This window comes from Vitis riparia, chromosome 14 (genome assembly GCF_004353265.1).
Source record: "Vitis riparia cultivar Riparia Gloire de Montpellier isolate 1030 chromosome 14, EGFV_Vit.rip_1.0, whole genome shotgun sequence".
NCBI classification, from domain to species: Eukaryota; Viridiplantae; Streptophyta; class Magnoliopsida; order Vitales; family Vitaceae; genus Vitis; species Vitis riparia.
The window spans coordinates 20,078,975-20,090,604 of record NC_048444.1 but is presented as its reverse complement, the minus strand read 5'-3'; the positions used below and the strand labels follow the sequence as shown (position 1 = coordinate 20,090,604).

At 35.3% G+C, this 11,630-nt stretch overlaps 2 protein-coding genes across 2 annotated transcripts; one reads left to right on the top strand and one right to left on the bottom strand.

Annotated features, from left to right (window-relative positions):
- The first annotated feature begins 504 nt into the window (after nt 1–504).
- LOC117930530 (uncharacterized mitochondrial protein AtMg00810-like) lies at nt 505–1,665 on the top strand. Its single transcript, XM_034851174.1, has one exon. The coding sequence runs from the start codon at nt 505–507 to the stop codon at nt 1,663–1,665; it is 1,161 nt and encodes a 386-aa protein (XP_034707065.1).
- A 1,401-nt stretch (nt 1,666–3,066) lies between these two features.
- Nucleotides 3,067–6,639, bottom strand: LOC117930426 (ankyrin repeat-containing protein ITN1-like). The gene is made up of 5 exons (XM_034851090.1): nt 5,970–6,639; nt 5,784–5,879; nt 5,192–5,302; nt 4,203–4,732; nt 3,067–3,901 (listed from the first exon to the last, which is right to left on the bottom strand). The coding sequence occupies exons 1-5, from the start codon at nt 6,550–6,552 to the stop codon at nt 3,197–3,199; spliced, it is 2,025 nt and encodes a 674-aa protein (XP_034706981.1). The 5' UTR covers nt 6,553–6,639; the 3' UTR covers nt 3,067–3,196.
- Between the last annotated feature and the right edge of the window lie 4,991 nt (nt 6,640–11,630).

The following is an 11,630-nucleotide window of genomic DNA, read 5'->3' as shown; positions in this document are numbered from 1 at the left end:
TCCAATCAATCGTCTTCCTTAAGTCCAGGTCCAACTAAAGGTACACGATATCCACTGGCCAATTATGTTTCTTATCACAGATATAAGCCTGCATATAGATCTTTTGTTGCTCAACATAGTGCTGTCACAGAACCCAAGTCTTATTCGGAAGCAGCCGCTCATCCTGAGTGGCAGGAGGCAATGCGTTCTGAATTGTAGGCTCTCCAAGCTAATGGCACTTGGTCTCTCACTCCACTTCCGGCCAGCAAGACACCGATTGGCTGTAGATGGGTGTATAAAATTAAACACCGTTCAGATGGGTCTATTGAGCGTTACAAAGCACGATTAGTAGCGAAAGGCTTTACTCAATTAGAAGGTGTCGATTATCAGGATGCCTTTTCCCCCACCGCCAAGATCATATTTGTCTGCTGCTTGCTTGCATTGGTCGCAGCCCGTGGCTGGTCTCTTCATCAAATGGATGTTAACAACGCTTTTCTTCATGGCGACTTACATGAGAAAATATATATGTCTCCACCGCCAAGGCTTTGGCGACAGGGGGAGGAAAACTTGGTATGTCGCCTTCATAAATCACTCTACGGTCTGAAACAAGCTTCTCGCCAATGGTTCGCCAAGTTCTCAGAAGCTATTCAATCCGCCGGTTATGCACAATCTCGAGCCGATTATTCTTTGTTCACCAGAAAACAAGGCAAGTCCTTTACTGCCCTCTTGATATATGTTGATGATATTCTGATTACTGGCAATGATCCTGTGAGCATTGCTACAACAAAAAAATTTATGCATAGTCATTTTCATCTCAAAGATCTGGGTGATTTAAAATACTTTCTTGGCATTGAGGTTTCTGCTTCTAAAAATGGGATTTTTATTTCCCAACGTAAGTATGCATTAGAGATTATTGAGGATGCAGGATTGTTGGGCGCTGCCCCTATTGATACACCTATGGAACGAGGATTGAAATTGTCTGATAAGAGCGATTTGCTTAAGGATCAAGGTCGTTATAGGAGATTGGTTAGAAGGTTAATATATCTAACTATGTTGAGGCCAGATATCACTTATGCAGTTCATGTGTTAAGTCGGTTTATGCATCAACCGAGAAAGGCTCATATGGAAGCAGCGTTCAGAGTTGTACGTTATCTCAAGAATGCACCTGGTCAGGGTCTGTTCTTCTCTTCGAATAATGATTTCAGATTGAGAGCCTACTGTGATTCTGATTGGGCAGGTTGTTCACTTACTAGAAGGTCCACTACAAGCTACTGTGTATTCCTTGGACCTTCACTGATTTCTTGGAGATCAAAGCGACAGAAAACAGTGTCACTCTCTTTAGCCGAAGCAGAGTATCGTGCAATGACAGGAGCTTGTTGTGAGTTGACATGGTTTCGGTACCTTTTGAAAGATTTGGGTGTTTTACATCAGGAACCTGCCTTGCTGTATTGTGACAACAAGGCAACGTTGCATATTGCAGCCAACCCTGTTTTCCATGAGCATACTAGACACATTGAGATGGATTGTCACTATATTAGGGACAAGATCCAAGATGGTTCTATTATTACAAGACATGTGAGCTCAGCGCACCAACTTGCAGACATTCTAACTAAACCATTGGGAAAGGAGATTTTTGCTCCTATGATTCGCAAGTTGGGAGTGCAGGATATCCACTCTCTAACTTGAGGGGGAGTGTTGGAAAGTCAATCTTCCTAAATCTTCCATATTAAGAATAGATGATATGTATATGTTAGTTTTCCTATTGTAATTCCTGACTTATAACTGGATAGTCTAGAATATGGTAAGTTGATTCCTGACTTGTAGAAAAAGATCTCAAACCTCCTTGTATAAATACACACTTCAACATCAATAATATCAATTCAGCCAATTCTTCTTCTTTTCAGTTTCATACAAGGATTTTAAAAGAATAAATTCACATATTTAATTTTTTTTATTGGATTTGTTTTCATATTACCTCACCTGCGTTGCATGTGAACACTTCCTAACATATATATATATATATATATTATATATATATATATATATATATTATATATATATATATATATATATATATATATATGTATGTATATATATGTATGTATGGAAGAGTAAGATGACTTTTTCAAAGAATCATTTTTTATAAAAATGACTATTTAGAAGAGTTAAGGAGCAAGTCTTTGAGGGGAAATAAAATCAATAGTAAAAGAATAGGATGACGTTTTGAAAGAATCATCTTTATAAAGATGACTATTTAAAAGAGTTATGGTCTCTTTCACAAAGTAGATATTTAATTTGACAACGAGTGGGAAAATAAAATTAATAGCAATTTGCTTTTTAATATTTACATATAAGGGAAAGGATAGGATGATTTTTTCAAAGAATTGACTTCATAAAATAGATATTTAAATTGCAAAGTCATTATTTATCATATTAATTAAAGATAATGAAATTTAAAAAAAAAAAAAGTCATTGAAACAACTGTCATTATCTCCTTTTTTGTTGTAGTGACTTTGGATATACTATTAGATACATAATTAACAAATCAAAGTATTGAGTGCAATTAATTACAATAGATTTTTTTGTAGATATTAGAATGTTGATAGAGGCTGGACAAAAAGGAGGTAACTAGGATTAAGGCATAATGGAGTATTCCACAATGAAGGCCAAGAACAGGGAAGAAAAAATGAGTCAGCTGCAGGTGTTAACCTGCTCTGATACCATGAGGGAAAATAAGAGGGAATAATTGGTATATATTTTTCTCTATCTATTGATAGAATGAAAAAGCATCCTCCTACCAGGGTCTAACTTTATGATTTTCCACTGTATCATATCAGGGTGATCTAAACAAATAACCTTGTTTTAACAATTAGTCATCCATGGCTTGGTAGTTTTTTCCCTAAAACCTCTTCATATTAGCTCGTAACCGATTCAAAATTCATGAAATTCATATAGATCGTTCCATGAAGTCCCCTAATCAAGTTCAAGGTAGTCTTTGGTTATTCTGGAAATATGACTAATCTACTTCAGTACAAACTGTTGAAGTGACAGAAGAAACAAGCCATGCATAAATCACCCACACCCCTCTTCCAAATTAACAAGCCATGCACAAATCAAATTCCCATACATCAATATTATTTTACATGTCTTTTTAACAGACTGAATTCATTAAGACAGAAGAGTACATAACTCAGAGGTGAATCCTACACAGCCACTTCTACAGAACCCCAAAGATGTAAAAGGTCAGGAACAGACACCCAAGCACAAATGCAGAGGTTGAAAGCTCTGAGGAACTGGGTAGCACCAAATAAATGCCAGAAGTAAATGCTATCACCATTCCTAGGATAGAAACGTATGTGAGTATGGCTGAAAATTTTATGAAACGTAGAAGCAGATGATAGCTTCGTTCCAGTGAAGCAAAAAAGTGGAGAAACACTGCTGCAGTTGAGCAATAGAAAGCTATACCATCTGACAACAAGAAAGCCTTGAAGGCTATCTTTGTTGAGAGAACTGCTTTACCTTTGTCGGGGCCTTCATCATTGTACCCACCAGGTAGAGTAAAGCCTGCTGCAAAAGTGACAGTTGCTATGAGCGTCGCGACCAATAAATGGGTGTTGGAAATGTCCTTGAGACGATGAGATCGAAGTTGCTTTTCTTTCATGATTTCTCTGTTCCTATCAAGAAGTATACTCATATTGCTAGCAGTACGAGACGCGCCATCACTGCTCTGAGTACTGGTCTCGCTAGCACTACGATATATGCCATCACTGCTCTTTTGATGTCCATTGTTATCAATCCGCATATTTGCATTTTCCTGGTATCCTTCATTGTCACCATTTTGCATATATGCATTTTCTCTAATGACCAACCGGTGTAAACTTTGTCGACCACCAGCATGCTCCAACTTCCTCATGATCCAATACTGGCAGTCATTTGAAAGGAATTAGAATGAACTTTTAAAGCAAAGCTATGGGAAAATTTTTGAATCAAACATTGAACAAAATCCAGTGGCTAGCTCTTAAAGAGTACATCAAACACATTGAATAATATTAGCCATCCATTTCAGATACTTTTTTTTTTTTTCTCTTTTTTAAGTAATCGCTTAACAGATTGAATGGCTATAATCATTCAACATGATCTTTCTGCATCAAATATCTTCAGAGAGATATGAGAAGCCTCATCATGTCTAATTAAAATTTGTCTCAAACTTTACAGTAACGTACCTTGATTATTTCTCCAATATCCATATTTGACTGGACAATGTCAATAGTCTTCAAATACTCATTGTTCATTGCCCTTTTGTCCACTCTATCGTCTGCAGCCAACATAATCACAACCCCGTAATGTCCATAAATGGCAGCTAGATGAAGTGGTGTGTTACCTTCCTTATCTGGCTCATTTATGATACTTTCCAAGTTTGGCTTCTTCAGGATATACTTAACGACTCTAGCGTTTCCATATTGAGCTGCAACATGAAGAATTGTGCGGCCTTTGTTGTCAATCAAATCATAAACATCTGGAAGACATGTGATAATCTGTTCCATTACATTAGTGTGGCCCTCTTTGGCTGCAATGTGGAGAGCACAACTGTGTTCTACATCCAATAAGCCAGCAACAGATTTGTCATACTTCAGTAACTTCTCAGTTGCTTCGAGGTGACCCAAGTGGGCAGCATAGTGAAGAGGGGTCCACCCAAATTCATCTGCCTTTTTTATCACATCCTTCTTCATTTTAAATAGTACTTCCATAATATCTATACATTGGGAGAAGAAGGTTAGAAATCTTAAAAAGAAGTGGAAGAATCTACTTAAATAGCATTTCATACCTCACCAAAAATCTGTCAAGAGAAATGGAAAAGGCGACCAAAACACCCTTTCCCCCATATTTGAAGCATAAAAATGTCCTCAATAATGATCCCCTTCATTTCCAAAAAAAAAAGGAAAATCCTCATACATCTTGATAAATAAACACATGGCTTAATCAGTTGTATGGTTTGAAGGTCCTTTCTTTTTTCTTATATAGGAATGGGTGTTCAAATAGGGTGAGAATGGAGAGAACTCTCCACTCATAAGCTTTTTGCAGTAAAAAGGAAAAAGGAAAAAATCCAACTTCTTAGTAAACAAGAATGAAAAGGGCACAGGATCTTCTTACTTGAGCTTAATTAACTTTAAAAAGGGGACAAAAGGAGTCTTATTAAAGCAGAGGAATTTACCAATTTCATCATTCAATTGTTTTCCTTTGAAGTGTCCTCGTACCCTAAAGAAAAAGTTTGTAACCACACGGCGAAGTTTTTCTAGAGATAATTCTGGAACTTCTTGGCCTGCAGCATGATATAACAAACTAAAATCAGTGATATCCCATAAAAATAACAACAAAGGCCAAAAAAACAAAGGCTTGCCTTTTAGTTTGTTCATCTTGCATAAGGGATTGAAAAAAGGAATAGGAAAGAAAGAAAATTAATGCAAAGTCTTTTCCCAAAAGTGGTCCATATTCAGAAGAAATATTTGTTGAAATAATTTTTTAAACTTCATACCAAACAAGGAAATAATGAAAGTTGATATTTTTCATCTACTTAATTTATTTTCTTCAGTTTCTTCCTCATTTTTCTCTCCAGGCATGGTGGTAAAACTTGGGTCTTAGAAAGTCAACACCCAAATGCCTGAAGACGACTTCTTTTTTTTTTTTTTTTTTTTTTTTTTGTCACAAGAATTATCACTGGACGCTCTTTGCATGCCCAAATTAAACTTGAAAAAGTAAAACAAATTAACATTAGAAATGAAGATTTCAGATATACTCCTACTAACCAACATTGGATTGTGTTCCTGGAAACCATACTCCTCGTAGATGCAGTCCAAGTCCATTTACAGACAGCTCGGGTATGGGTTTACCCAGCTCAGGACCTACAAGTTAATTAGGAAGAATCGAAGAAATCTTTTAAGTATACAAAAGCAAGCATGAACATAAACTTTTATGCATAGAAAGATTTTGACCTTTATGGGTACGAATCACAGCTGCATGTAAAGCGGTCATCCCTTTCGTGCCCTCACAGGAACAAACAGAACTTTTTTCTTCCAACAGAAAGTTAGCAATCTTGAAAAACCCCCTTTCCACAGCCAAATACAAGGGGGACTCTTTATGATTATTAACCAAATCCATCAACTTAGAATTTTCTTGAACCAACGGTTTCACCACCTCAAGATGACCATTCCTCACAGCCACATGCAGTGCCGTATCAGCCCTCTCATTCTTCATTTCCAGTGCTTGCTCGGCATTTTTACTTTTAAGAAAGCACACAACAATGTCACTACAGCCAGTTCTCGAGGCGATATGCAGCGGAGTGTCGCCTTTGAAGTCAGCTCTAGTCAGAAGCTCTGGAAACTTCTCAACAAGAGCTTCAGCAAAGCCCATGCGCTTGAAATTAGCAGCAATGTGAAGAACATTGCGTTTCTGGGATGTGGCTTGGCAGCGAATACTCTGGAGGCCATGTGGCTTCTGCAAGTAGTCCGTATCCCCAGTTTTAGCAGCTATGTAAAGATCAGTATCCATGTTTTGACAAGGGAAATCAGAATCCATGGGGATGCTTGCTAGGAATCTCCTTCTTTGCAGTCTACATATGTATTACTAAAAGAATAGACCAGTCCACATCAAATGGTGTACAGAGCTTGCTCAACAATAATTTCACCTCTCACCTACTGCATTAAAAAAGCTCATATATCATCACAAAATTTTTATAGTACATATAAATAATTTTGTTTCATAAATTATCATTATTATCACTTCAATATATATTAGTTTTATGAAGGGTTCATGATTGTAGACGAGTCAAAAGTCATCCATTTTTGTTTTGTTTCTCACCTAGTGTGGGCATTTTGGCTGTAATCCATATTTGTTTTGTTTATTACTTAAAAGTGTGGGCATTTTGGCTCTTTTACGGTGTGGCCATCGATGCAAATGCTTACACAAAGCTTCAATGAATTTTGTGACACCTCCCCGTGGAAACTTGCCACCAAAGCTCCCAATTCAGAAATGTTGTTTTTAAAATAATAAGAGAATTGAGTAATTTTCTTTCTTTCTTATCTCCAATGTTTTTGCTAAATACTTTCACTTTTGGAGCTTGGTTTTATTTCTGATTTCATAAGTCCTAAGATATCTACTACCATGTACCTTGAAAGGTTGGTGTTGAATCTATCGATTAATTGTATATGTTAGGACAATGAGTCTTCATCATAAGTTAGCAATTTTGTTCCTTTTAATTTCTGGCTTCAGAATCTTTTTAGATAGTGACTTACTTTCTATTGAAGATTCAAGGTTTTTGTTCGATCAACTGGAAAATCATATGTAAATCTAAAAAGGTTTGACTTGTGGCAAGTTAGGTGTTTAAAAGGGTTAAGTGGATCGGTATATTTTTTTATTGAATTAAAAATGTTTTATTTAATATTTTGAAAATGCAAGGGATGCTCGAGGGGTGGAAACAGTGCTCAAGCGTTGGGACTACTCAAACACTTATCCAGCACTTAAGTGATCAAGGCACTCAAGTGGTAGGTAAGTGTGCTCGAGTGCTCATCCCAAATCTACGAAAATATGGTAGAATATTTTTGGATAATTCATGCAAATTGAGTTTGGAAACTTCACTATACCAATCCCCTAGGGCTTGGAGGCCTATATAAACCCATCTATAACCCTTTTAGTGTTGGCCACTTATTAAGAGTTATGAAACTTGTCATACCATTCCCAATCTCTCAAATAAGGATTCAAGGTTTGAATCTTTGGGTTGTTGGAAGACTTGCATCCCTTCAACGAGGTTAAGATGCATTCACTGGAGCAATTGGAGACTGTTATGTCATGAACATGGATCAATTTGTAGGTTCTAGAGAGTAAGTCTTTAAGGTAAAGTAGTTAGGTAATTTTGTGTAACTTGATCTCATATAGAAGATTTAGATTTGAAGTCATAGACCCCATGATTTTTTATCTCCAAAGTTAGTGTGCGAGTTTTCCACACAAAAATTCCTACGTTTGTTGCCTACTTATTTGTTCATTTTGATTATTTTGATTATAATGGTTATCTATGATATCTCACAAGTTAAAATTGGGTTAAAAATTCAACTTCCTATTTATTTATTTATTTTAAATTCACTAATTTACCCTCATTTGGGTGTTACCCTACTAGATAAAGATTTTTCAATTAGTATCAGAGCAGGATAAAAATCAAATTTTTATTGATTCTACAAGTCCAGTATGGAACAACCAAGAGCTAAGGCTCCTCTAAGTAGTCCACCTTACTTTGATGAGAGTGACTATGCAATGGAAATCCTAAACAAAATTTTTTCTAAAAATGCAAATTGAAAGGGTTTGGAATTTAGTGGAATATGGATAGGGACCCCCATTGAAACTTGAAGTGAATGGGAAATCAACTAGTAAATTAAAACCCCAACAAGAATGGGATAAATTAGATAATGATGGAAGTTAGGCCAATGCTCGAGCTCTCTTTAGCATTTTTAATAGGGTAAGTCCTTATGAGTTTCATAAAATAGTCAATTGTACTCATGCTAAGGAAGCCTAGGATATTTCCATGTCACTCATGAAGGCACTTCTGTTGTGAAAGTGTCTAAGTTACAAATGCTCACTTGTAAATTTGAAAGTACTATAATGCAAGAGAATCGGAACTTCTATTTCATTTTAATCTGAATTGAGTGACATTGTGAATCTTCTTTTAATCTTGGAGAACCAATCCTTAATTATAAAGTGGTAAGAAAAATACAAAGGTCTTTACCAAAAAAATTTAGGCCTCAAGTCAGTGCAATAAAGGAAAGGAAAGACATTGATTTGATGAGAATTGATGAACTTGTTAGTTCCATTTAAACCTATGAGATGACCCTTCCTAATTCTCAAAAGCCAAAAGAATCTACTTTCAATGCCTTTAAGAATGAGGAAAAAAAAACTAAAAATCCTAATGATTTAACTAGGATGAACTTGCTCATATAGCAAAATGAATTAAGCAAACCAAGAGAATAAATAGAAAATCCAATCAAAATAAAAAAAGTCTAGAAAGGGGAAATGAACTAATAGATCTTCTAAAGAAAATGATAAAAGAATCTCCAAGGGTAAAAAGATATAATGTTTTAATTGTGGAGGTTTGGAACATTTTACTACTAACTGTCTTAGCCCCAAGGAATTTAAAAAATCAATGCAAGCCACTTGAAGTGACACTGATTCTAAAGAGAGTGACTCCACAACTTTTGAAGATGCAAGGTATGAACAAAATGATTATTTGGCTTTTGTTGCATTTGTTGATTTTGTGTATGATGGTGATAGTGATAGTGAATGTGAATGTGAATGTGAATATACTGATGAACAAAATGCTACTTTCCTTCATATCCTTGTTGTTGAGTATCAAAATCTAACTAAAAATATTTGAAGAATCATGATATTCTTGATGCTCATAAAGCTAAAATTGAATTGCTTAATGAAAAAAGAACTAATTATCTTGAGAAAAATCGATTTCTTGAGTCTAAACATCATTCTCTTCTTAAGAGAAACAATGTTCTCACCCAAGAAATTGAGAAAATAAAATTCTTTTCTTCTATAATGAAAATTTTCACCTTAGGACTAAAGTTTTCAATTAAATTTTTAATAAATTCAAAACCCACTATGATAAGAGAGGTTTGAAGTATATTAACAAGACTGAAACTCCTATTAGTGGAGATATTGTTTTTGTAAAACGTAAAGAATAAAACCCTAGGCAAGTAACACCTTCTAATTCACTTTGCACACATTGTAAGAAGTTTAAACATACTCATCATAGGTGTTACACAAATTTTCATGAGAGATATGAGTCTCAACTAAATAGGCTAGTGAATGAGTTTAATTCTTTAAAAAACAATATTCTAAACAATGGGAAAATGAAGAAAAATAATCAAAAGTCTAAGACTCAACAAAGCTCCTCTAAGCCACCACTTAAAGTAAAATAAGTATGGGTAAGAAAAGATAGATCTAATTGTCAAGTTGTTTTGACTGCCCTTAAGGCTAAAACTCCTAGTGCATGGTAACTCGATAATGGATTCTCTAAGCACATGATAGGTAATAAGTCATTTTTTATCCCTCTTAAGGATTTTAATGGAAGAAGCATCACCCTTGGGGATGGCAGTGTATCCCATGTCAAAGGTAAGGGTAGTATTTCTATCCTTAGTTGCCCAAAGCTAGATAGAGTCCTTTATGTTGAGATACTCAAAGCTAATCTCCTCAGTATTAGCCAAATTTGTGATAGCAACTTTAAGGTTAATTTATCCTAAAATATGTGTGAAGTAATGAATGAAAATAGAGAAATCTTTTTCATAGGGCATAAAATAGTGGATAATTTCTATGCCATTAATCCTAGTACCAAAACCTCCTTAGTTTGTAGTAGAGCTAAGCTTGATGTCACCAAATTGTGGCATAGGAGGCTAGGTCACATGAACTATAGAGGCTTGATTCACATAGCTAACAAAGACCTTGTTAAAGGTATCCCCAAGTTGAATGGTCAACCTAAATCCCTTTATGATGAGTGCATGAAAGATAAACAAGTCAAAACCATGCATAAAAAAGATTCAAGGGATTAGTACCACTAAGCCTTTAGACCTTCTCCACATGGATCTTATGGGTCCCATGTGCATTGAGAGTAAAGATGGGAAAGATGTGTACTAGTTGTGGTTGATGATTTTTCTAGCTATTCCTTTGTAGGTTTTCTTAAGGAAAAATCTAAAACCATTGAGCACTTGAAGTCTTTATGCACTAGAATTTAGGTGGAAATAAGCCATCAAATTGTTAGGATTAGGAGTGATAGGGAGAGAGAATTTGATAATTGAGATATTGATTTCTTTTGTGACTCAAATGGAATTAAACATGAAAACTCAACCCCTAGAACTCCCAACAGAATGGAGTGGTTGAAAGAAAAAATAGAGTTCTTCAAGAATTGGTAAGAGTCATGTTTCACATGCACAACACCCCTATACATTTTTGGGCTGAAGTCATTAATACTGCTTATTACACTACCAATAAGGTTTTTCTTAGGCCTAGAATAAAGAAGACATCTTATGAATTGTGGACTAGGAGAAAACCTAGCCTTAAGTACTTTAGGACATTTGATAGTGAGTGTTATATACTCAAAGTGGTGAAAACCTAGGCAAATTCAATTCTAAGTCTAATTTAGGTATTTTCCTAGGGTATTCCAATAAAAGTAAAGCCTATAGGGGCTTTATAAACAAAGCTCTAAAGTTATCCAAGAATCTTCAAATGTGGTTGTAAATGACATCGGGTATGATCAGGATGAAATTGATCTTCAAATTGATAAATGGTAGTTTTTTCATTCATTCTTTCATTTGTTCATGTACAGAGTATATATAGAGGGTAATCACCATTCTAAGAATGGGAAAAAATGATACAAGGAAAGAATGATATAAGGAAAGAACAACTAATATCCTAATATCCTAATATCTCAACTTTCCTAATATCTAAACATTCCTAATATCTCAACACTGAATGATATAAAGAAAGAATGATATAAGGAAAGCATTCCTAATATCTCAACACTCCTCCCCAAGTTGGTGCATAGATGTCACACATGCCCAACTTGTCTAAAAATTTTGAGAACACTTTACTTAAGACAGCTTTGGTGA